Source organism: Rhamphochromis longiceps, linkage group LG1 (genome assembly GCF_057381845.1).
Source record: "Rhamphochromis longiceps isolate RC_006_pf linkage group LG1, R_longiceps_female_GT1.1, whole genome shotgun sequence".
NCBI classification, from domain to species: domain Eukaryota; kingdom Metazoa; phylum Chordata; class Actinopteri; order Cichliformes; family Cichlidae; genus Rhamphochromis; species Rhamphochromis longiceps.
Window position 1 is genome coordinate 37,337,579 of NC_140557.1, and position 27,348 is coordinate 37,364,926.

The 27,348-nt window shown below is 43.7% G+C and overlaps 1 protein-coding gene and 1 pseudogene across 2 annotated transcripts in view; one reads left to right on the top strand and one right to left on the bottom strand.

The window, feature by feature from the left end:
• c1qtnf4 (C1q and TNF related 4) overlaps positions 1–27,078 on the top strand; it is a 59,073-nt gene extending 31,995 nt beyond the window's left edge. The window contains exons 1-3 of one of the 2 annotated variants that reach the window (XM_085408128.1): positions 19,319–19,490; positions 20,759–21,120; positions 22,193–27,078. In XM_085408128.1, coding sequence (XP_085264254.1) covers positions 20,764–21,120; positions 22,193–22,999 — 1,164 coding nt within the window. In that variant the 5' untranslated portion in view covers positions 19,319–19,490; positions 20,759–20,763 and the 3' untranslated portion in view covers positions 23,000–27,078. Of the gene's footprint in view, positions 1–19,318; positions 19,491–20,758; positions 21,121–22,192 lie in introns of those variants that run through there. The other variant, XM_085408119.1, reaches the window with a different exon arrangement.
• LOC146679126 (uncharacterized) lies at positions 6,718–7,418 on the bottom strand (annotated as a pseudogene).
• Positions 27,079–27,348: the final 270 nt, after the last annotated feature.

Below are 27,348 nucleotides of genomic sequence, written 5' to 3' on the forward strand. Positions count from 1 at the left end.
TATTTATGTTTGAGAAAGAAAAAAAGACAATTTAATCATCCTGAAACAAGATACTGTGACATATACAGTAGAATATAGACATAAAGTCATATACAGGGAGGGAAATAATAATTTGAACCCCTGCTGACTTTGTGTGTTTTTCCACTTATAAAGAAATCAAGAGTTTATGTTATGATCATTTCATTTTAATGGAGAGAGACAGAATTCCAAAGCCAACATAACGTAATACTTGGTGGAGAAACCCGTGTTGGCAAGAACAGCAGTAAGATGTTTCTTCTTGTAGCTGGTCAACAGGTTTGCACATATCGCAGGAGGGATTTTGGCCCAGTCCTCTTTACAGAAACTCACTAAATCCTTTAAGGTTTCTTGGCTGCCAATTCGATGTTCAGATCCCTCCACAGATTTCCTACAGGTTGGAAGTAGACTGGTTTGGCCACTCCAAGAACTTAATGTGCCTCTTCAAAGCCACTCCTTTGTTGGCTTGGTGGTATATTTTGGGTTACTGTTATGCTGAATCCTCAAATGTTCTGGCTGAGGGAAAGAGCTTCCTGTGCAAGATTTTGTGGTACCTAATACCATCAACTGGCCCCACAATGCATTGAAGTCATCCTGAACCCTTAGCAGAAAAACAGCCCCAAAGCATAATGCTTCCACCTCCATGCTTGACTCTTTGGGTCATACTCAGCATTTCCTTTCCTCCAACCATAGCAGGTCAAGTTGATGACATTTTATATAAGCATTGGAAATTTCTTCTGTTTCACACCAAGACTTGTTGCCTTCTCAGTAAGCCTCGTGCTGATGATCTTATACTGTAACCCATTCCAGCCTTGTGCAGCCCTGGGCACAAAGCCAGTCTGTGGGATCCCACATTCTGGCTAGGTTGTAGGGGAGCAAGCACTTTTGTACGGTGGCCCCTAGAGACAAAGCACGTACAAACTCCAAAGCACGTACAAATTCCAAAACACGTGCAAACCCCAAAACACAACGGAAGTGCTCCAGGACCCTAGGTGCAATGTTGAGCTTTTGTTACCTAGTGGCTACACAAGCCAGCAAGTACCAACGACCAGATTTGGTGTGTGGTAGTAACAGGTAAATTACCATCCATCCATCCATTCGCTTCCGCTTCTCCTTTTCAGGGTCGTGGGGGGCGCTGGAGCCTATCCCAGCTGTCATAGGGCGAGAGGCGGGGTACACCCTGGACAGGTCGCCAGTCTGTCGCAGGGCCAACACACAGGGACAGACAACCATTCGCGCTCACATTCACTCGCACATTCACACCTAATGGCAATTTGGATTTTCCAATTAACCTATCCCCCACAAGCTGCATGTCTTTGGACGGTGGGAGGAAGCCGGAGTACCCGGAGGAAACCCACACAAACACGGGGAGAACATGCAAACTCCACACAGAAAGACCCCGGCCTGATGTTGGAATTGAACTCAGGACCTTCTTGCTGTGCGGCAACAGTGCTAACCACCGTGCCACCGTGCCACCGACAAAAAATTGGTTAAGGGTTCCCCAAGCTTTCACGCCCCTCATGTTCTTCATGTGCCCACCACTAGAAGCATGCCTATGGAAAAAGTGCGCCGGCACACAGTGCAGTGCGCTTTATAGGTGTTATCGTGCACTTTCCCAGCCAGGTGTTTTCCTTTTCCCATTCCTCCCTGTACTTTTGCAGCCTTTTTTTTTTCTTTCTCTGAGGGGAACAAACATTGCTGCTCTAATGCTGGGCTTACACTGTGCGATTTTTGGCCCATTTTGAGCCGATTTTTGAGTCGTGCGGCCGATTTGGTGATCGGCCCGATTTTGGCCTTCATCGTGCATCGTGTAGTATACGTGGGGTAACGAGAAGCGATTAACACCTCACGACCAGCTCCCGATCATCAATCGCTCGTGAGGGTGTCACCACAGCCGCTCACACTGCTCACGCGCAAACACGTAAACGTCGGTGAAAAAGACGGAGCAGCACGGCTGTGCAGCGTGTGATCTGGACACAAGCGATAGAGGCACAACTTGTAGAACTTTGGAAAGCTCACCCGAGCCTTTTCAATGTGGCATCACAAAATTATCACGACCACAACAACCGTGAAAATAGTTGGATTTACACTGCTGCTTTATCACAGCTGCCTGATCAATGCTTTTCATTAGCAATTTAGCAAAGTTGATGGTGGTGGTGTGCGTGTCTGTGTGAGTGAAAGACAGAGAGGGAGAGAGCAACAGATTTTCTGTTATAACCTTCATTTTATGGACGCACAGTGTGAGCTCTCAGGTCGCATCAGAGCATCGGGCGGTATAGTGTGAGACCCTGCATCGTGACCTACCAACTTCTAACCCCTGTGAGTCAATCGTGCAGTTTGAAAATCGCACAGTGTCTGCCCAGCTTTAGGTGTACTGTCAACCGAGACTTGCACCGCAGTGTCGGCATTTGTTTCCCTGTTGGCCATGCTTCTTGTTGTGGTCATCTGTTGTCTTCCAGTATTTTCTCCGCAAGCGACCTTTCCTCGACCAATGAGATGAGCGGTAATCTGAATTGTCATACTCGAATTGTCATAAGTGTGCTGTCAGCTCATTGGTCACAAAGCAGGAGAGGGGCTGGGAATTATGTTTTCAAACAAAGCATTAATTCCATTAACATTTATAGACTACTTTTGATTCTCACTGTATTACGGGACAAAGTGCGTCCCTTATTAGCTCAATACGGTACGTGTACTTTTGTTTCTAAATACGGGACGATTCCGTTTTTTAAGGGACGGTTGGCAATCCTAGGCTCCCCAGACCCTCCAGCTGGCGAGGCAGGATGCTGGCTGGGTTCTCCTGAACCCCCAGTTGATGTAGACGGCGGCATGGAAGCTGCTGGGTGCAGCGGAAGCCGATGCAGGACCAGCAGGTATGGAGGCCCCCTGCACAACTGAGAGCGTGGCAGCAGGGTGCGCCAACAGCTGAGCTGCTAAGCGTACAGGGAGCTGAGCTGCTACTTGTGCAAGTAAAAGCGCATGTGACTGATCTAGAGGCAAAACTAGAGATTGAGCAGGTGGCTGAACTGTGGCCTGCGCCAAGGACTGAGGCATAATCATGCAGAGAGAGAGAGCAGGTGAAAAACAGTCCATAGTGCCCACAATCTGTAAACAAGCGGCCATGAAATTAGTAGTGTTAATGATCACTGATCCTGAGCCAGCAGTCTTTACGTTCTCAGAGTCTGAGGCAGTCTTAATTGGCTTAAAGGCAAATGGTCCAGTCTCTTCAGACACAGAAGAATTCAGTATAGGCTGGTTGAATTCAATCAATGACAGTTCCTTAAAGTTCAGAGGGGCTGGTCCAGCCACACGAAAAACAAGGATCACAACCTGGCACACAAAAACATGACTTAGACCTTTATGGTGAGGCTCGAGGACAAACATTAAATACTCAGGTATGTATCTGGTTAATGACAACAGAATGATAGTGGTAAGTGGTACATTTAGATTGTATGGAGAAATGGGTGCAGATAACGCTGCGCTAGAATCCTTAATGAAAAGAGATGACTTTTCAGATTGTGACTGGGTGGTAACACTGTTATCCCAACATGAAACCTCGTCTAGTGATGAGTTTACAGAGCCAGAGAAGACAGACATCACGTTAACTCTGGGAGGGGATAACAGAAGTTCACTAACAGTTAGATTGGACTCCCCACTTTCAGCCATGATCACCTGATTGGAGGTGACAGTGCTGGAGTTAAACAGTTCAGAAGCATCCTGCTTAATATTCAGAGGAAAACAGATTTCAGGTTGAGTAATGTTACCGCTTGGATTTCTATGATCTGAATTCGTGTTGTTGTCAGTGAGTTTCATAGTGAGTCTTTGACCAGCATCTATAGTTTTCAGTTCTTTGCACACAACAGCAGGCAATACCTTATCACTTGTCACTTCACACACGGTCTGTTCACACTTTAATTCAGGACTGGCCACCTCTGAAATGTCTTTACTTGCTATGAAAGCAGAGGGGCCTGGAGGAGAAGAAACACAGTCTCTGAAGACAGGCTCCAAAAGAGGGTGTGGCTAGGGAACCAATCAGTTCTGGTACATTGAAATCTTTATTTTGAACAAGATCCCCAAACATGACTTTCTCCAGTGACTCAGTAACACCATCATTAGCTTCTTGAAGTGGCTCTGGGGTGAGCAGAGCAGACACAGGAAGGGAGGCATCGGTCACACATAGTTCAGTCTGTGATGGAACCCTTGGCACAACATATGTCGCAGAAGAAAGCACCTCCACCCCACCGCCCACACTATTCACATTATGATCTGTGAAAGTCTCTTTTAGTCTAAATGCAGCATCAGAGGACTTTACAGGAGTACTAGAATTGTTCACAATTGTTTTAGAAACAAAATCTCCTGTCTGTGGCTTGGTTAGCGGCGCATTACTTACCGTATTTTCACGACCATAAGACGCACTGTACTAAAAGGCGCAGTCTCAGTTATGTGTGCCATTACTGTATTTAACACACACATAAGGCGCACTGGATCATAGGGCGCATACAAGTACCGTATGCGTATTTAAAAATAAAGCGGGAGCAAACCTGAGTTCGGTACCTTACTCACATTTTTATTACCAGTAATCGTCATCATCAAGAACACACAAGCATACAAGTGTGCGTATTTAAAAATAAAGCAGGAGCAAAACAAAGTTTGGTACTCACATTTTTATCATCAATCAAACCCATCGAAGTCCTCATCCTCTGTGTCTGAATTGAACAGCTGCGCTAAATCTCCATCAAACATGCCAGGTTCACTTTCTTCACTGTCAGAGTCACTTTCTGTGCCGTGCGGCTCCTCGGAAATGATGCCGGCTTTTGCGAAAGCTCGAACAACAGTGCCAGCAGACATGTTAGCCCAAGCATCTACAATCCATTCGCAAATTGTGGCGTAACTCGCCCGGCGCTGCCTTCCACTCTTGGTGAAACTGTGGTCTCCATCGGTCATCCATCGCTCCCAGGCCGCTCGCAGCCTTACTTTGAACGGGCGGTTCACACCGATGTCCAGCGGTTGGAATTCCTTTGTCAGGCCTCCCGGAATGACAGCAAGCTCACAGTTCATTTGTTTCACTAGTTTTTTCACATCGGCTGTGAGATGGGCACGCATAGAGTCACAGATTAAGAGCGATGGTGATGCGTGGAAAAAACCACCTGGTCTCCTTACATACACCTCCCTCAGCCACTCTTTCATCATTTCCTCATCCATCCAGCCCTTTTCATTTGCCTTAATGATGATTCCTGCTGGAAACTTCTCTTTAGGAAAAGTCTTTCTCTTAAAAATCTCCATAGGCGGCAGTTTCTGTCCATTAGCATGGCAGCCAAGCACAACAGTAAAAGAAGACTTTTCGTGCCCCGTTGTGCGTATCGCTACCGTGCTGGTCCCCTTCTTCTCCACAGTGTGACTCACCGGGATGTCAAAAGTGAGCGGGACCTCGTCCATGTTTGTGATGTGGCTGGGCTGGATGTTTTTGTCGCCGATGTGTTTGCTGCAGTAGGAGCGGAAGATGGCCAGCTTTTCCTTATAATCCGCTGGAAGTTGCTGCGCTACCGTAGTCCTGGTCCGGATGGAAAAATGGCACCGTTTCATAAAAAGTGAAAGTGAAACTGCTTTTAGCCGAATGGTGACCGTCGAAACGCTTCTCCCGCTCATTCTTTGCTCGATGATCCACCGCTCGAGTCTTTCCTCCAACTCGGGCCACCTCGCCTTATGTCCGCGGAAACTCAGCTGCGTTTTCTTGACCTGCCGGAGCTTGTTTTCTAGCTTCCTCCATTTGCGAACCATCGATTCGTTAATCTTAAATTCTCTCGCCGCTGCTCGATTTCCATGTTCCTCCGCGTAGCTGATGGCCTTCAGTTTAAACTGTGCTTCATAAGCGTGTCTCTTTGCCATTTTCAGGGTTGCGCCCACACTTCACCCTTTAGCGTTCTCATGGTGTTCTCTACTACATCCTCCTTACAACACACAGGGCGCACTGCGCTATAGGGCGCGCCGTACTTTTTGAAGAAAATCTAAGACTTTTAAGTGCGCCTTATGGTCGTGAAAATACGGTAGCTGAAACTCAGCACTGTCTAACTCTGAACAAACGTCTTCACAAACAGGAGGACACATGACACAGGATTCCCCGTCAGCGCAGCAGCTGAGCCGTCAATCTCCTGTTTGGAAGGGCGTGACAAAAACACAGGCTGAAACTCTCCAGTGCTGGAATTCACAGTCTGTGTGGGTCTTACTCCTTGTGCATAGAAGCCAGACGAACAGACCACACCATTCTCAGTACTACAGTCGGCCATCTTCACACTATGAGTCTCTTTTAACTTTGACTCTTGAATCTGTAATTCTGAATCTAGTTCATCTTCTAATGTTTCAACGAAGACTGGTGATGAAAGACTGCATTCACTCACCTCCAGTCGTTGCGCAGCGCGACGGCGACACGAACGCCGTTTCTTCTTGATGGTGGTTTCCAATGAACCAGACAGCGGTTCCTCATGCACCATTGCAGAGGCTGGGGAACTAGGTGCTGACAGAGCGGTAGGGGAGAGTTTCTGGCAGCTCAGGGGGCCCCCGAGAGCCAGGCAAGTTCCCCGGAAAATCTTGTCATAGTTAGGAGTGAACCACGGCTTCCACCGGAGCTCTTCCCCTAGTTGAGCGCATGCAGCGCACTGCCGCTCCTCGAGGTTGAAATCCATGACCTCCACAGCATCCTTGTGCTGCTCAGTGGAGGCAAGACATGCCGTAGCAATGCACGACGGCGACGTGAACGCCGCTTCCTCTTTGAAGCGGCCGTGGACAAAACTTGAATTTCCCCTCGTCCTCCAACCACATCCGTGCCAGATAGGAAACAGGAGATGAGTAGTCCGATTGAGGCGGCGAAGGTGAGTGGCCGGTCCGAAGCGGGGCGACTGGCGAGAGCTCCTCCACGAAAATGAGCCAGGGCTTCCAACGGAGCTCTTCCTCCCGAAAGGCTCGTAACACCTGCTGCCGCTCATCGTCACCAAAATTGATGGCCTCCACCACCTCTGTGCAGCTTGACTGTGGCGGAGATGAGGAAGCCGATGAATGGTGAGACGCTGGCAGAGCAGTGGCGAGCTTCAGCATTCCAACTCTGACTGCCTCTGGCTCACGAGGCAGCGGCGACGACACCCGTTTACGGGGTGAATTCGTGGGTGCTGCTGCGGCTTTCAACACTCTCTAAGCCAGCGATGGGTGCGAAGCTCCTCCTTCAGGGGGGCCAGAGAGTCGAATGCCTCAAAAAGCTGGGGAAACTGCCGGAGCTGCGACAGGATGGCGTCTATAGCCGCCAACACAGTGGACACCACTCTGGGGTCCATGCACCCGCAGATGCGTGTCATGAGCTGGCTGATCCGCTGCAGCTCCTCCCCCATCTCATCTGGACTGTCCGCTGGGTCTGACATGGTCAGGTCGTGCTGTCACGGCGGGGTGCGCCGGTGTGTAGATGAGGTAGACCCAAAAGCAGATACAGTGAAGACAGAACTAAGTCCAAAAATAAAGCGAGCCTTTGTTGTGGCTGATGGCATGAGAACAACTCTAGAGACACACTGAAACTGGGAAAACTAAGGGGACTAAGAACACTGTGTAAACTAAATGACAATGACACTCTGTGAAAGAACTATGAAAAACTATGAACACAGAGTAACTAGGAATGCTATGAAATACAGTGAAACAATGAGGGAAAACTATTAAATCTGTGGTGAGGATAACACACAACCTGACAAAGAACAGTAAGAGACAAAGGACTTAAATATACACATAAGGTGATCAGGGGGAGTGGAGACACATGAGGAAACAGCTGACTAGGATGAACATAATGATGCACAGGAAATGTAAACCAAAACACAAAGACATGGAAACTGGACTTTCATAATAAACAGGAAAACATGATAAGAAGCAGGCATGACACAAACTTGACAACATTAACCAGGCAGGCAAGAAACATGACCAATAACACACAATAAACAACATGGGGAACTTTACATGTTGTAAAGTTCCCCATGTTGACACAAAGAAATTAAGAAACAAAGGACTAATAGCAACCTAGAAATTGACTGGATGAGCTAAACTGAAACTAGAACACAAATTAATACAAAATGACACATTAACAACCCACACACTGGCTCCCATGACCCAGTACCGTGACAGACTCATTAATGTTGAATTCTCTGGCAGCTGCTCTATTCCCATGTTGTTGCAGTATATTAATGACTAACCTCGTATTGTGGATGAATAATCTCAGTTGTTCTCCTGACTGAAGTTTGGTCCGTTTACAGCATCCTGCCATGCGATTGCATTTGTCCCTAACCATCGGGAACCCTCAGGCTAACTTTTATCAAGGGGAAAAAAGTTAGCGTTCATCCTCCAGCTTCACTGTGTTTATGCTATGCTAACATAACTGTGTCGCTAGCCACCACGTAGCACATCATTATATACCAGCTAGCCCAACTTCGGTAACCCTACAAACGTCACTGCTGTTTAGTTTTCTGTCTTCATTTATGTTGGAAGTGATAGCAGAGCTGTACGTTTGAAATTTTCAGAAATCTCTCACTCAGAACATGTTATATCATGATTAGGTGGAAACTAGTGAGCTAACTTCCTGCTAACTTCTAACTCAGTGAAATGTAATAAATTCCTTTTTCATGGATGCCTGGATGTTAAACTTAATTGTTTCACCTGGTAAAGCAGCAACGCTGATGATTTTATTAAAGATGAAAGAATTTCAGACTTTGGGACCTGAAGCGGATGGAGTTTAGGACCCAGATTATTCCGCGAGGCTCCTGACTACGGTAGCCGTAATGCTCCAACAATCCATCAAGTGGTGCGGCTTTGTAGCTTACCAACATTTTTTGACAGATATTTGACCACATAAAATCAGTTCGAGGTCAGTAAGGACAACCAGAATTCATACATAAGGCACACTGTCGATTTTTGAGAAAATAAAAGGATTTTAAGTGCACCTTATTGTCTGAAAAATATTGTAATATTTCCTGGGCCCTGTGGCTGATATTCTGCCTCTCTCCATTAAAATGAGACAACCATATAGATTACAGGCTGTTCCCTTCTTTGTAAGTGAGCACACTTACTGATTCAGGGCATGAAAGGATTATTTCCCCCACTGTTCATATAACCTTAACCACATTATATAGGGCAGAAACAAGCATGATTCAGATGTGTGAACCCACATGTGCACAAAAATATAACTTTAATCAGCACACACAGATAAATTCACACTCGCAGTCACACATTTCTTCTGATACACACCACCAACAACCCACGCAGCAGAGACTACACAAAAACGCACACCACCACCCACATGACAAAGTTATATAGGCCACATGAGCACGCATGCACAAACACACACACTATTACTGTATTTTAAATCCCCAGTAACCACTCAACAGCTAGATCCACTCCAAGAAATTCTGCCAGATTTGTTCATCGTTCTTCTCTTTCTCCACCTTTCCTCCATTTTCTCTCCCTCCTCTTGTCCTCCTTCTCTCTCCCATCTCAATCGTCAGGTATCGATCTGTTTCCAGGGAGGAGAAATCAGCCCTTCTCCTCCCTCTATTTTTAGACGCGGGGCATATCTCGGGGAGAACCACAACACGAGAGAAAATGGACTAGAAGCACCAACTCTACTGACAACACAAGATGGTGCTTAATCTGATGGCAAGCTGATATTAGAAAAGAATAAAGACAAAGCTCGTAAAGCAATGAACCTGCCAAGGATTCGCTGTCTCTGAGGACATTTGGTTCACTGCGGTGCAATCCATGACACCACACTGATATGCATTTGTAGTATTTTAACTAACTTCTACAAGAGAAATTCTCTGTGAGACTCTTTTAAAATCCTCTCTACAAACTCAAAAATGCATGAAGGTCAATCTAAGAATAAGGCTGGTTTTGAAATCCCCCACAGGCTGACCTTTGGAGACAAAGAGGAGTTTGGCTCACATGTTTCTGCTGTCTGAAAAACACACAGATATTTCTGTGTGTTCCTCAGTGTCTCTGCTTAATCTGTGGATCACAGAGAGTGTAGATATTAGAAATCACATGGTGAAAAAACTATTATTCAACTGAGTATGATAGCTTATGATTTTACCTCTACAAACAATCATTATGGCCTTTTAAGAACAAACACAGATGAGTATTTAAAACCCCTTTGAATCCATCACATCTGTGCAAGCCCGTTTTATTTTCAACCCCATCGAACAACAAGATGAGACTTTTTGAGTAAAGCTACTTAGATTTGGGGAAACAATTTGTTCAGGGAGGCCATGAAATCAAGCTCAGCTGATTCTTTCTCTAACTGCTCTGCCTATAGTTGCTTACACCAACAAGCCACTTTGCAACCCACCTTAACCCAGTTCCTACTTTGATGACTTAAATTGAATGAATATCTTATCAGTTTTCACCAATGCCTACTATCAGTTTGGGGATCTTGGAGTTTTTCTTCTCCACCTCTCGCTCCATGTATGCACATATTGGCAAATACAAATGACTGCAGATGGTGGTTTTCTTGGCTAATGCACAAATCTCTGAATCTCTTGGGAAGATGGATGCCTTTTCAAATGCAGGATGCTTTGTGTTTTGTGTTTTAGCCATCAGAAAATACAGCAGCTCTGTAACACTCATGCTGTGTATACAGTGAACAGACACACAACCAGCTCTGTGCTGCTGCTTTATCACTCAGCTGAGTGGTGGGGAGTCCCGTACAGACAGTGATTGATCCCCTCTAGGATCAGAGCTCTTTTGATAAGATTGCTGCGACTGTCACTGAGGCATGCAACCTTTCATCTTCTGTGATAATGTTGATTTTCCAGCAAGGTGAAGGACTTGGAGTTAAACTGGCAGAACACAACAGTGCAAAAGCACATGATTCATACTCCATGTATTTTATGGCAAATACATTAATTACACAACTTGCTTTTGTAGTTAACCAAATGCCAAGAAGGTGGAAAACATTCATTAGGAAAAGAAGTTTCAAAAAATCTTCTGTCTGTATTTTGTCGTAGACTGTACAAAATACAGCTGGAGCCTCCACAGCTGCAAAATGAACTTTGACTCTTCCGCTACCATCTGCACTGTGTTTACTGTAACGGAAAGAAGAGGTGAGGTAATCCTGTACCTCCAGCACATTTGGTGTGTTGATGTTCAGTTGCAAATAGTTGAACACACACTAGTCTACCACTCTCAGGTATTCTGAAAGCTCATCCGGTATCCGGTAGCTGCAGATCCTGTTCTGAATATGAGATGCCACTGCCTATGTGTACAGGGGGCAGAGTGAAAAGGGAATAAGACACAGTTCCTTGCAGTGGCCGTCCAAACTTCTGTGTCTGACACAGTTTTAAATGTGAATGTGCTAGCGTACAGTAATCTGTGTTTAACGCAGTTCTGACCAGTGAGGAAATATCTCAGCTATAAGTGTTTCATGTTCTGCATCTGCGTTAAAAATCCAAGTTTATGCTTTTATTTTGATACATATAAGAAAACTATTCTGGAGGTCTTCAAAACAACACTCTGAAAGGATTAAGAGGTGTATCAATGTGCAGGACAGTCATTCAGGACCAGTGTTGGGTAAGTTACTTTAAAAAAGTAATTAATTACTAATTACTAATTACTTAGTCAATATTGTATTTAAAATACTTATCTAATTACTGTGTCAGAAAAGTAACTTAATTACTAAATAAGTAATTTAACTAAATACTTCTTAAAATCCCTATAAACCTTGAATGGGCAAACAATAGAAATTAAACTCTTTAAATAATAAATACATTTTTTTAAAGACGGAGACTCTACAGTACGCAGCGGTAGCATCTCTTCCACAATGTAGCCCGCAATCATTTTTTAAGCTCACCTTCAGACGCTTTCTGTGCTGCTGAAGTAAAATCACGTTTTGCCTGCTTAGCAGGAGTTGTCGCGGTGTTATCCATGGATGATGAACAAGGATCACTCAGAAGTGTTCGTCTATGCTCTCGTGTCAGGTGCTTCAGTAGATTACTCGTGCTATTAACAGCGGCCGATAGTTTTTTCTCCCCAAGACATAGCTTACATTTTACTGTAATGTTCTTGTCTGCTTGTTTCAGAAAAGTGAAGAGATGGGAATATGTCCATTTCATAAAACAGCCACTCGCTTCAGCTGAGTCCGACATCTTCCGCTTTAGAATACGACTATGCAGCAAACTGGTGCGAAATGACGCGCAGCTGCACTACAGCGGTGTTAAAGCAGCAGAGCTTACTTCTACGTTGTAAGTACATTGTAAGTAACTGTAATTAAAATACCTAAAAATGAACAGTAATTAGTTACTCTACTTTTTCAGTGGAAAAGTAATTTAATTACAGTACGCATTACACCCAACACTGTTCAGGACATTTTGAAATGTGCTGAAGACACTGGAGAAATCAAAGAGCATCATTTGGACAGCCCCTCCTGTCCTGTCCAGATGGATGTAGGCACGGTGGATTAGGTGTATCGCGGCAGCGCCAACTCGTACATCCGGTTGGTTGGCGAACTGAGTAATGAATCAGTCCCCGTGGATTTTCCCAGAACATGTTTCCTGGCACTTTGAAACAGCTAGTACTGACACGGATATTTGCATACCATGGAGTTTAAGAACTCACCGAATATCTGGACAACTACAGATAAACTACTGAGCAGTCTGAAGGCAAGACAAAAGAGGCAGTTTGATGGCAGCATTTACATGTTTGTTTGTTTGTTTTTTGCTTATTGTAATTTGTTTTTCATGTGTTCAGTTCCACCTGATTCTACAGTGTATGTAAACACAGCTCTGGCCTACTTCTGTTGTTGCCCTGAGACAAAAAGCCAGAAAACACAAACAGTATTTAAGGGGAATGAGGGTAGGAGATGTTTTACTCCAGTACATAGTAAATCCTCTGGCACATGGAAGAACAGACGTCTTTTGTTAAAAGGAACATATCCAGGACTCACTGGGACCATAACGGGATCTCCCAGTCTGCTCAGACTACTCAGTATTCCCCTCAGAAGAAGCTGCTGGACTCGTAAGCTGTTCAAAAAGGGAATTCTGGCTTCAGCCCAGTTAAATATAGAAATCGACGTATGAACAGACATTTGGAGATAAGTAACTAGTAAAAAGAAATAGTAAATAAGATTCATGGCAGTCAAATTCATTAGCTGATACATTTCCTCATATTATATCTGTCACAGCTGATGTTAGTCTGATGGCTTCCCTCAGTCTCTGTATTGGCCATCACAGCCGAGTGCTAGCAGTCACATTAAGTTAACATATGGTTTTATTTGCAGGAGGGTTAAACAGAGCTGTTGTCCTCTTGAAACAAGAGTACACTCCAACGAGGTAATTAACTTGTGAAGCTGTTGAGCTTCAAGAATAACAAAAATATATTTCAGTAACATAACACTAAAGTAATTTCCACAAATTATTAATTTATTGTTACAGGTTTGGTTTCAGAACATATACACATCTATATTATGATCCAATAACTTATTGAACTTACACTTCTGACTGATAGATAACAAATTGCCTGTGACTTGGAGCCTATTTAATATTAGCAGCTTCACCAATTCTGCACAGTCTGTCTCGGCCTGTGGGGAAGCAAGAAATTAGAAACACAATTAACAGCAGAGTGAACAAATATGAAAGTCAGCTATCCCGTGATGACTGAGCCTCTGCAGGCAGCAGCCCCTATCTTCAGGCGTTTTGTTGCCAGATGGCAGATAACTCGTATCTGAGCCAATACTTCATCTTACTTGCAGTGCTTATTGTTTACAGACCTCTGGGCTTGCGGTACTTACATTAGTATTATTTATTTTTAACCTTAATACATTATGTCATTTTATTACTGCAGTAATCACCGGACACCCTGCTACTGAGTAAAACTACAACAACTAATCAAATGTCGTGGTATGCTACTCATCATGCTGTATAGCAAATGTTAGCATGCTACCATGCTCAGGCAGTTAACATGCATAAAGGGGCTTTTGGCCAACAGGGATTACTGTGCTAGCACCACTGTGTTGTCCATATGACCGTCATACACTTTTACATGACAGAAACAGCAGTAGGTCTACTTTAACATCGACGTGTTAGCATAATCAGTGAACATATGTTAGCATATGTTCAGCTCAAAGTAGTGCTTTGCAGCATTGTTAGCTACACCTCAGTACAGCTAGCATAGCCATTTAGTGTTTTTCTGTTTGTTTCTGGTTAAAATGAAGAATATTCACTGCAGCACACACTGAGCAGCACATAGTCAAACACACTCAGTGTGTAACAGATATTGTTGTGTTATGCATACTAAAAAAGCTTGTACAATCAGATAATTGTAACCACACAATTACAATGCTCCGCGCATAATAATGTTAACACTAAACTTCAAGAAAGTCAGCCAAAGAGAAATATGCACCTGAGGTGCATTTTAACTATAGAACTGTGCAGGGCACTAGAAAGAGGCTCGTTAGTTACATTTTTTGAAAAAGTATCACCATGTACTCTTTATTCTTGAATGGACTTACTCAGCTCCATCCCGTTCTGTTGCTTCGCTCTGTGCTTTACTCCCATGGGTGCTCATTATGGAGGAAGTTTGTTTGATCTGTTCTTTTATTACTGTTTGAACCCGAAGCGTCTCTCTGCGGAGAATCAACATGACTAGTTAAAACTGCTGCCATTACATAGACAAACACTATTTTTTTAATGTAAGGTGCCATTATGTGAACAAGACTAACTACTGCATCATCTGCTTTTTTAAGACTGTTATGATTCATAAAGGAAAATTATGATATCTGCAGCACTATTTGCTTTCTCAGAAAAGATTTCTCTCTCTGCTGCAATGGGACGAGTAATCACACAGAAGTGATCAGTTGTGCCTCGGTGCCTTAAGTACAATTAACCACTATAATTAGTTTCCATTTAAAGAGGTCGATTTAGTATAGCCATACAAGAAGAACATTTAGTTTCACCAGTAAATAACTTTCAAAGATTACAAGTTATAGAGAACCATATAATATACAACACTTTGCACATTAGATGAGGTAAGACGCCACAATGCCGGTTTGTCATGAGAACAAATTCTAATCAATAACAGCCAGTAAAAATCCCAGCAGAACAAAATATACGGACCTATTTCCTGCTTCATATAAGTTATATACACCGATCAGCCATAACATCATGATTTCATGCATGTGAAGTGAATAACGCTGATTATCTCTTCATTCTGTTCCCTTCTGTTGGGGAGGACATGACCTTTGTGTCCTCAAAGTTAATGTGTTAGAAAACTGGACAAGCTTAAGGAGTCAAAACGTTATCCCCAGTCAGTGTGTGTGCTGTGTACATGCAGCCTGTATGTATGAACCTGTTTTAAGTCTTATAGTTTCCACTTTTCTCACCAGTTAGGCATGCAAACCTGTTACACTACTGCAAAAGTGTTGCACAAAGTAATGGTGTGTTTACTGTGTTTGGTTTGACAGTGAATGTTAGTCTGTGCGTCTAAGCTTGTGCATTTAACCCAAGTAAAAACATGCAGTTCATAAAACCATTTCCAAAAGAACAAGAACACTGTGTAAGAGTGTAAATTAAAACATAATGCAGTGGAATATAATGTGACCAAAAGTGTGTGAGACTCTAAGAATGATAGTCTGGCCCTCGGGTGGAACTGTACTAAAGGGATTCTGTCATGGAAATCTCTGCATGGGCTCAGGAACACTTCTAGAAATCACTGTCTATGTTTGCCCACAAATCTGCATCATGCATGTGTGAGCACTGCTGAAACACTGCTGTCGTCTCTGCGCCAAACTGTAAGCTGACTGGAGCAAAGTGGAAAACTGTTCTGTGGTCACACACTTTTTTATTATTTTGCGTTATCTGGACTGAAGAGGAGATGGACAGTTTATAATCAGTACAAGTTCAGCAGCCTTCATCTGTGATGATAATCAGGTGTGTTAGTGCCTGTGGAACTGGATCTGGAGAGGCAGCATCAATGCTAAAGGTACATACAGCCTTGTCTATGTCAGCAGGACAAAGACAAAAACTGCACACTGCAATTTTTACAACAGCATGGCGGGGTAACTGAGCTGCCTGCAGCCCAGACCGTTCACCAATAAAAAATATTTGGAGCATTATGAAATGAAAGACACGGCAAAGAAGATCCAGTCAAGAATCAGAAAAGAACGAGTCGACATTCATCTCCCAAAAGCAGCCGGTATCCCTGATTTTCCCAGATGTTTACGGACTGTCGTCAGTAGAAGGGATGCTACACGTTCGTAAACATGGCCCAGCTTCAGATGTGTTGCTGTCAACAAAATCAAAAGCACCTATTTTCTAACTGAAATGGTACATTTTCTCAATTGAAACATTTGATTTGCTGTCTGTGTTCTACTGTAAATAAAATCTTTGCATTCTGTTTCTATTTGTATTTTCCACAGCATGCCAGCTTTCTGCAGTTGTGATGCTGAACATATGTGCAATGCTGTCGTCTGGGTTGGTAGGCAGATTAGCCTTGTCAGGTCACCAGTAAAAGATCCATCATAAAATATGATATAAAAATATGCAGACATTTGGTTTAACAAAATAAGCAGCATCCAGAAGTCCAGAGTGCCTTCCTCTGCAAAAATAACCTGTGAGACGGGAGAAACCTGCAGTGTGGTCGGGAAATGTTACTCACTTTTAATTTGTCTTGTAAGATACACTGCACTCAATTTCTTCATGGAGCAGGACCGTCAGTCATTCCAGTTCAAACTGACCTTGACCTAACCTAACAGTTACCATGGAAACCACAGCCAAATCTAGAGGAAACTTTACAACAATGCTGCAAACTAACCAGGGGCCCGTTCTTCGTACCTCGCTAAGTAGGTTAGCCGGATTAGATTGTTGACGATTTCGCGTGATCCTGGATCAGTCGGTTCCCCGAAGCTCATCCGGGACTTGCTGTCATAGCAACAGAGCCGTAAGCGTAAACCTGCTCGGGAGCAGGTTTACTTTATGTAAACAGGATTAGATCGCGGCCACGCAGGTATGTCCGCGTCATCATACGAAAGCAACAGCGATATTCCACCACTGTTTCACCATAAATAAATAACATCAATGTAACTAAAGACAATGCAGCACCTGATCCATTTATTGATTTCACACAGGTCATTTCCTAAAAAAGGGAAATGTACTATTAACATTCTATTACATGTATGTGATTATTACAGATTCAATTCATATTTCAGAGTAGCAATTGTAAATTACTTCGTGTAATCAAGATGAGAGACCACGGCTATAAAAGCGAAGGTGGATTTGGGAAGCCTGTCGCAGCCATGTCCTGTCCGTATACGCGAGCCACCCATTGCGGAAGGTGCAAGATTGATAAGGAGAGTCCTCAGAATTCAGCGTATATTGCGGGATAGACAGGATCCTTTAGCTCAGCGCGACAGTGTGCTCATAGAGAGATATCGATTTTCCCGTGAGGGTATTATTCACTTAACCAACTTGTTGACGAGGGGGTGCAGGACCACCACCTGTCTTTTTTTCCTCTGCCCTTTTCTTGGTTGCTGTTATAAACAAACAGATTATTCCAGGGTCTCTTTCCAAGAGACTAAAAGCAATATAAGTGATAAATATTACCATTCTGTAGGATATTCTTATATTTCACTTTTACCTGTTCCCATGTTCTAGTGGGTCCTGTCGTGGCTCTAATGTGAAAGAGGATAAAATATAACATATTATAATATAATGTAATATAATATTGGATAATATAGTGTAATATAATAAATCTACCCTACCGCCTACTGGTGTTGGCCAGAGGGGCCGATGGCGCGATATGGCAGCCTGGCTTCTGTCAGTCTGCCCCAGGGCAGCTGTGGCTACAACTGTAGCTGCCTCCACCAGTGTGTGAATGTGAGAGTGACTGAATAGTGGCATTGTAAAGCGCTTTGGGTGCCTTGAAAAGCGCTATATCAATCCACTCCATTATTATTGTTATTATTAAATTACTTACGAGTTTAATTTGTCAGCAACTTCCTGCCAGCCCTCGCTCCTTGCTTTTGCAGCCTTTGCAGTGTTCCCTTGCGTTCTGATTAAACTCTGAAACTCCTGAAATCCCTCACTCAAGAGTTCTTGCTCTGCTGCCGAAAAATACCGAGCCGAGCGCGCTCCGTCGACATTTTCGCCGACCAATCAGAGGGTTGCCGATCAATGTTTCTACTATCGATGCGTGGCCCCTTTTACGACACCCAGTGATGTCACATTACTGCGTCCAGCTGTACTAATCGTCAACAGCAGGTGTGTTCGGGGAACCGGATTAGCGAGCTCACGGTTAGCGCGATGATTTGATCTTGGATGTGTCATTTGATCTTGGATGTAGTAAGCGACGTACGAAGAACGGGCCCCAGCTCCACATCCTGCACTTATATAATCTGTCAACATTTGCAAAATAAAACAATAACTGAGATATGTCACAGTGTAAAAAATGAATCTGACAGTATGGATTAACCACTTATCTCTAAATGTTTCATTTAATGAGTTTCATGTTTATTGTTTTATTTTTTTATCAGCTATAGTGTTTAAAATAAATGAATGGTACCTACGTGAGGGCCTGGGAGGGAGTATAACACCAGAACCTTAAGAGCACAGCAGCACCCTCGCTATGAGAGCATTCACAGCTACAGTACAGAGAGCCAGTAGCAGCATCAGGTGACTCAAGTATTGATTTTGGGGGGGGGAAGTGTGTGACAGGGTTTATGACTATATAAACCTTCTGATACCTCACTGTCACTTGTCATAAAACTCCACCGTCTGCTCACAATTTGAATTAGAGTTCAGATTCTTCTGATTGTGTGAAATACTGAAGCATATTGTTGACACAACTGCATCTAATTTTCTTCATATTCTCTAACGTTCTGCATTGTTTGTTTTGTGAGTGGATGGTTGTTATATGTAATAAGTCCAAATGTAAAACTAAGGTGGTGATCATGTATTCGCTGTGCTGAACATGGAGACCACTCCCCCGAGTCTCTGCTCCTTACATGTTAAGCCTCGTCCTTTTGTTCTGACAAGCTTTCAGAGCCCTGCAGCTCCACCTGTGTGTGTGTGTGTGTGTGTGTGTGTCTACTTCCTGTTGGTTCACTGGGGGAGGACAATAAGACAATGAAAGCGCTTGTCGCTGCTAATAAAGAACACAATACCTCCTTTACTGAGCACGAACTGCTTGAGTGATTCAAACCCTGCTCTGGGACTGCGTGTTTTTCTTTCATTGAAAAGCTTTTTTTGTTGTCGTTTTTGATGTGCAAATGTGTAGTTGCTCCACTGTATGGGGGTCGGGTTTGTCCAGTGTGGTTCTAATGTTGATACAAATATGTGCCTCCACTGTGCAAATGACAGATGTGGCTGAAATGACTGCACGGTCTGTCATGACCAGGAAGGGGCAGCTTCTCTGACTGCAGAAGAAAACCTGATTGTAATGAAGTCGACAAGAAAGTGATGCTTTGGCTTCTCCAGGTTTGTCCACTTATTACAGTAACAGTGTTACTGAAGGCAAGATTATATTTATTTTGTAAATTATAAAGGATAAAAACACAGGGTGTGATTCAGAGCTTGTGTCAGGCAGTCGTGCTGTGACAGACGAGTTGCTACCATATGAGAGTGAAGTGTTCCTCAGCTTCTAAGACAGGCCAAAAATTCGGCTTGGTTTTTAAAACTGATCTAGATGGCAGTGGACAAATAGCTCAGCTTGATGGAGCAATGTCATCTTTCATATGCAGTAAATGGCCTTTGCTTAACAGTTGAAGCTCAGTTATTTATTATTGTCCATAATTCTCTACGATGGACATTTTTGTCAGGTGATGTTTTGAGTTGGTGCTAAATTTCAGGAAGTTTCTGCTGGTTCAAGTGTGCCGACAACACTGACTCAGTGAGAGTAGCTCAGGTACATCCAGGAGGTCAGTGACTGCCTCAAAGCAAGGCTGCGACAGCACGTAAGCAGCATCCATCCATTTACAGGTGTGTGTGTGTGTGTGTGTGTGTGTGTGTGTGTGTGTGTGTGTGTGTGTGTGTGTGTGTGTGTGTGTGTGTGTGTGTGTGTGTGTGTGTGTGCATTCACATTCACATCTTTGGGCAGTTTAGGATCACCAATTATCTGAATCCTACCAACTACGTGTCTCTGAGATGAGGGATGGAGAGAGAACTCACACAGGTACGAGGCAAACACTTTCAGGTGTGAGGCAGTGGTGTTAGCCACCACGTTACTGTGTTGCCATGGTGATGATTAAGAAACCATCGACAGAAAAAAACTAGTCCAACTCTTCTCCACAGAAATGGGTTCTGGTTTATCTCCATTTATCTCCATGTGCTAGTTCACTATGAGCATTGGTATATCAAATCATGTGAAGGGGACGAATACGATGCTGTGGAAATTAATGAAACAACCGTTACAAATGTTCCAGCCACTAAGCAGCAAGATAAATGAACACAAGGCTTCAGGCAGCTGGAGCTGATGTGCTGTTTAAGCAGATTGAACACAACAGGGTTATTTATTAAATCCCACTCGGAATCATGGAGTAAGACAAGGCAGCAAGGGAAATTCCATATCCTAACTTCCCTGTCACGTATTGATTATACACTGCTGTTTGCCAAGTGATCCATGGAAACCTTTCTATGATAGACTGTCACAAAAACCGCAGCTAGGACTGAAACTCTGAGATGTGTGACTGAAACTTTGCAAACCTGTATTTGAGGTAAACGTGTCCCTTCTTTCTTTCTGTCTACAGATAAGATGCTGCTCCCAGCCGGCCTGTTGATTGTCCTGCTGTGCCTGAGTCACATGGGCAGTGCGTGGGGTTTCGCCCGTCTGCTTGATGATGTAGAGCTGCGCTCAGCTTTCTCGGTCGCTCGCACCAGCAGCATGGAAGGTGGACCAAAGATGACGGTAACCTTTGACGCTGTTTACGTCAACATCGGTGGGGACTTTGATGCCAAGTCTGGTCTGTTCCGCTGTCGTATCCCTGGAGCCTACTACTTTTCCTTCACCGTGGGAAAGTTTCCACATAAGGACCTGTCTGTGATGCTGATGAAAAACAGGAATGAGGTGCAGGCCATTGTGTATGAAGAAAATGCAGGGGAGGAGAGGAAGGTACGCTTCAGAGCTTCAATCTTATTTGTTTTTATGTACAGAAAGCTGCTAGCGGCCAAATCTTATAATCCAGTAGTGCTTTACATGTTCAGCAGGTATTACTGGTTAGGATTACTACACTTGGAGGATGAGACTGACCTAAACTTTTATCCCCTTGTCAAAGTGGGTAATAAACACCCCGGTATCTCTCTCTTGTCAGTGACTGAGCGGAAATGCACCAAGCCCTAATACACCTCTGCTTATTATAATAAAGTGACTGTTTTTTAACTTTGGAGCCTGCTTCAGGTTTTTATGGAAGTGAGCTCCAGCTCCACAGTTAGTACTTTGACTGGCCACAACATTAAATAATCTACCTTACATTGTGCTTATACACACAGCTGGCCCAGCAGGACACGGTTAAAGAAGCTCCGAGTGCAGATCTGTCAGGCACTGGGACTTTGGGACTTTGCTTTGTGAAGTGAAATTCCTGACACTGAGAACTGTACTGAAGGTGTCCTGGGCTAAGATCCCCCAGCATGAATCTGTTGTGTTTTTTAGTGCTCAGTCAGAATCAAGAAGACTGGGTCAGGGTCTCTGGCTCTGTTTCATGTGCCTCAGCTGTCCTGAGGGCACGCTCTCCTACTGGGTGAAGCCATGCACACCTTCTGGTATATTCCAGTGGCATGCACATGAATGTCAGACCCAGAGGTTTCCCAGCAGATCATTGCATTTCATGCACATTTAAAAAATGCAAAAGCTTCTAATCTAATCAAGCTACCAGATTTCCCAAAATATGGAACTTCAATAACCTTTAAACAGGCCCCGGCACTTTATAGAGACATCTTATAATTGATTGAATCAATCTCTCTCGATGTGTGTTTTTTCTCCCCATATTTACAGCGCTCTTTTATGATGTCAGAGGTTGTGGTAGCACTCACAGAGGGTGTGTTTGTGTGGGGATGGGAATGAGATCAGATCAGAGCGGATTATTCCGTCCAATGAAAGGCTGTGTGACAGGATCATGTGTTTGTTGTTGATGTGAAACAGGCCTCGGTATGACTACACCGGCATAACAGTCTGCATCATTCCTCAGGTGCAGAGCCAGAGTGTCATGTTGCAGCTGGAGTTCGGGGACACTGTCTGGCTCCGTCTCCATGGCGACCCTCGCTACGCGCTGTACAGCAACACCGGACACTACACCACCTTCAATGGTTACCTTGTGTACCCCGATGTCTACGGCTACCAAACGCACCACCATCACCACCAGCAGCACGCCGACTCCGAGCAGCCACTGCAAGACAACATCCCACTGCCGAGCGACAACCAGGCCACGGATCATGTCAGACCCGGAATGACGGATGGGGAGAAGGAGCCGCAAATGAAAGAGGAAGAAGAGGAGGAGGAGGACGAAGAGGATGACCAGAGATCTGCTTTCTCGGTGGGGCGCACCCAAAGCATTGTGGGCGTGAACCAACTGGGCATGCCGCAACACCAGCCGGTGAGCTTCGACACTGCATTTGTTAACATAGGGGAAGACTTCAACGTGACAGAGGGAGTGTTCACCTGCCGCATTCCCGGGGCGTACTATTTCTCCTTCAACGTGGGCAAGATGCCACAGAAGACACTGTCCGTCAAACTGATGAAGAACCGCCTGGAAGTGCAAGCGATGATCTATGACGATAGCCAAGGTGAGAAAGCTCTGCAAAGCCAGAGTTTGATGCTGTCACTTAAACCAGGGGACACAGTCTGGCTCTACTCCCACCAGAGAGATGGATTCGGTGCCTACAGCAACCACGCCAAGTACATCACTTTTACCGGCTTCCTGGTATACCCAGATTTTCCTGCTGCCGCCACCACCAATACTGCCACCAGCCAATCATATGCAGACAAGAAACCCTAGCTGCAGCACCTTGACTAGGCACCGAACATTTCTGGAGGAATTCATATAAGATGGAAAAGTCTCAGATTTCACAGAAAGTACTGGGGAGCTGTACTCCAAATGAATGCTGCTTTGTGGCTGTCTTTCTGCTTCATATGAATTCCTTCACAAAGTCACAGCGACCCGGACTGAGTGCAGCGCTTACAACAAAATCAATGTTCAGCCAGTGGCTTCCCAGGATATGATGTTGGCAGATGTGAATATTTAACTCTTTAATGAAAGTTCAGTGGTTATCACCCACTCACTCCTGTGTTAGCTCATCAGTTAGCGTCCATGTCTTTTATACAGCTCAAAAACAGAGTGGGATTCAGAAATGCTCTGTGATATACTGTTAATGATTATTATATGATTGGATGGATATTGGGACAATATGGTGGAATGCTAAGGTGGAATGCTAGCAAGCTAACTTCTAAGTTGGGCAACAAAGATAGGTTAGCGAGCTGCATGTGCGGTCACAGATATCTGATAATTAATGCCAGCTGTTAGAAAGTCACTCACAAACACTGAATCCAAGGCGGTGCAATAAACACAGCAAGTTATTTTTTAGACAGCAGCAATGAAAATGCCCCAAAAGACAGTTTCACTTCTCGCTATAAAGACAAAGATAAAAAACTGAACCTAACTCTACACCTGCGTATTTCTGCTGCACTGAAACTGAGTTGTTTCCGTTGTCAGGCCCAAGTGGCTCATAGATTTGGCTTTGTTAGCTTCTTTTTTAGACGAGGCTGCTGCTCGTTGCCGCTTGATGACATTAAGTTGTTCACAAATAAACACATATGTTACTTGCCAACTACATTGCTAGATTAAGTGATTAAATGAGGCGACTTTAGTTAAAGTGTTATATGATTATTTAATGTTGACAGTTGGCCGGTGCGTACCACAGTACATCGTCCTTGTAAAGTCTTTATATTTGATTGCATTTTGAACATAAGATCTTGCTCTGAAGAGAAACTTGTAAGCATGTTTTGATAAATGTGCAGTAAACGTCCTGTGTAATGTACTGCAGAATTATAAGGGAAGGGTTAAACTGCAAAACGATGTACTTAATTCCATTACATTGAGCAAAATGAAAATTCAAACTGCATGCACACTTCAGTCTGACCTGTAGACATAAAGCTGTGGTAGATAATCACTGAATTTTTCATTTTTTTGAGCAAAATATTCCTCCAAGTGCATTTGTTACCCTCGTCCAAGGTGTTTCTGCTTGTAAAGTGTCTTTACTTTCTTTGTCTATAGAGGCATGTAAATTGATATGAAATTTGTGTGTTTTGTGTCAAAATTAGTCTTTTTTTTTTTTAAGTTTGGTGTTTCTCGCCCAAATATCAGCCGCAGGAGGAGCAGAGCGCGACGGGAACAAACTGACGTAGCTGTAGAAATGTGCAGACTCCATATCCATCCGACTGTTGACCACATGCCACCTCTGAGCCTGCAGGGATCTGGACCTTAATTTGATTTCTAATTCTAGCGGCACTTAATTCATGTCTTCAGAACCACTGTGGGGAAAATGTAATTGCTTCTCCCGGCAGCTATAATATGCATGTCTGTTTAATTTCATGCCGCAGGGGAAACGATGATGCTGTTCAAGTTGTGATGAACCTTGACTTTATGAAATCACCTTCTCTGTTGGAAAGGCAACATGTGAAATCATACTTCACTTTTACTGAACATTTACATTTTTATTACAGTTAACTGGCTATAAATTCACAGGAATGAGGTTCTCATATAACCAACGATCAAAACCAGGGGTGTCCACCTCCAGGCCTCGAGGGCCGGTGTCCTGCAGGATTTAGATCTCACCCTGGGTCAGTACACCTGAATCACATGATTAGTTCATTCCCAGGCCTCTGGAGAACTTCAGGACATGTTGAGGAGGTCATTTAGCCATTTGAATCAGCTGTGTTGGATCAAGGACACATCGAAAACATCCAGGACACCTGCCCTCGAGGCCTGGAGGTGGACACCCCTGATCTAAACACACCAGTGTATAAAAAATGCAAACCTGCTTCCTGAAGACTAAAATAACAAATCAACATTAGTTTCATTAATCAGTATTTTGGTGGTACTGACAGCATAAATGGCTGTGCAATTATAAAAGGTTGCCCAGTGTCGAACCCACACTGAATTATTATCCCATTTTGCTTAACAGCTCACTCTCACAGCAAACAACAGAGTCTGTGCTCGTGTGCATTTAACCCAACACAGTTTCCTCAATAGAGGAAATAGAGACTGACTGGCATTCATCAGGTGGAGAGAAGTGGTGCTCCACCTGAGCAGTGGTGGTGTTCATGTACATCTGCTGCAGGTGCAGCTGCTTTTGTGTCCAACCAGACACTACAGTCCAATCACTTCCAAAATCCCTCTTTTATTATTTGGATAAGCAGAATCTTTCAAATCAAGGCAAATATTCTGCCTAAATTCAAGCAAACTTTTTTTTTTTAATTGTTAGAGGAGTCAACAAATTAAACGTGAAGAAAAAAGATAGAAAGCTTTTGTCCCCTAGCAACAAAATCTGTTATTAGTATCAAAAGTTAAAAAGGCCATTAACAAAACATTTCACATTAAATACCAGAGGCCTTGACTTTGCTTTCTTTTAGCTTTTATCAGATCGCTCAAGATATAATTTTCCTCTTGTAAAGCTGTGGGTGGAGAAGTTCACACTTAAATAAGACATAAGCTATGATGTCCACATCATAACCAGCGAATCAGAGATCTCGGACAACTGCCGATCCTGAGCCACACAGAAAAATCTCTATTAATTAATTAGCCCAGGAAACTTGTGTATAAACACTTCCTCTTGCTCCAGTGAAGTGCATTCAGACTGAAGCACCACAGCAGGGGTAATCATCGCGTGGGTAGCCACGCTTCAGTTGGCAGGCTGAATGGCAGTGAATGTTGCAGCCAATACACGTAACTCCTAAAATAATCCAAACAGCCACGCTATTAATAAACTAGATGCCCGTTAACCACGCTGCGGTCCTGCCAGTTTTACCGGCCCTTGGAGCGCCGCAATGGTGAAAAATTCATTGGAAGGAAACATAAACAGTGGGCTGGTGCAAAGTCATTTGGACTGATTAGGAAAAAATACAAGCTGCATTATAAGAAGCATGCAACCCTTCATGTATCCCTGAATTCTGACTATCCCTCATCTGGCAGTAATGTGATTAATTGCTAATATTAAGAGCAGAAATTTCTAACCACACACACCGTGGCAAAGAAGGAGACAGAAATGAGAGTGTGCAGCAGCAGGAAGTTACATCAAATGGACCAAGGTCTTTAAAACTGGGCTTTAAAATTATGAAAACCTGAAGAGATAAACCTGAAAATGTTCCTAAACGACAGCGTTAGAGTAGTGGAAAGTAAAAAGAAAAGTCTTTGCTTCATTGTCACATCTTTTGGGCACAGGAGAAATGATTTTGCACCAGCTGATCTCCGGCTTCAGGTGGCTCCACATTCACAGTCTCACTAATCCACAATTTCCTGTCCTTTACGGGCTGCACTCACTTCTGAGAAATTCAGAAAAATATGCCTTTTTTTTAACAGTATGAAATTACACTGTGAGCGTGGCTCATTGCAGATATATTCTGTCACAGTCTAACACTCAGTGAGGAGGAGTGCACACAGGTGGAACGCCTCAGTTCAGCTTTCAGAACCGTGACCAGTCTGCAAAGGTGTCCAGAAATCCTGCACCAAACTCGTGTGATGCATGCATTTAAGTGAAATACATGAAAAAGATACTTTGTCACGATTGCAGAGCAGCTTCACAGACCCACTCGATGCCTGCTGTGTACTTTTCTTGATTAGTGACTTATCTGTATAGTAACTGACGATATGTTGGATGTTTCGGGTCTGTGCTTCTCTGTTTCTGATAATCCCCAATGGAAGACTGTGTATTAGTAAATATGTGGCACAGACATGGGTCGAAATGTGCTCGCTTTCTGGAACAGCATCATTTTACTCGGCATGATTGAAACTGAAACTGTGACCCTGCTTATGGGGAAAGAGGGCTCAGTTTGACCCACAGCCTGTCTGCAGTAGTCTGCCTCACGTTGACTCTTTAAAGTGTTTCGAGTATTTTTTATTTGTAAAATGAATGCTTCAATGAAGATGTTTGACAAAATAAAAAATAAACATAAAGGTTTGAGTGTCATTCTGACTGCGATGAAAGACATTCCAGCTTTATATTCAGTGCTGCAGCGCCACCTGCTGGCTAAATTTAGTGTTTGAAATTTGAAAAGACTTCAGTGGTCACAAACAAAAAGTTTGTTTCATGTTTGGCTTTCACGTTAGCCATAGTTTAAAACGTCTGGTTT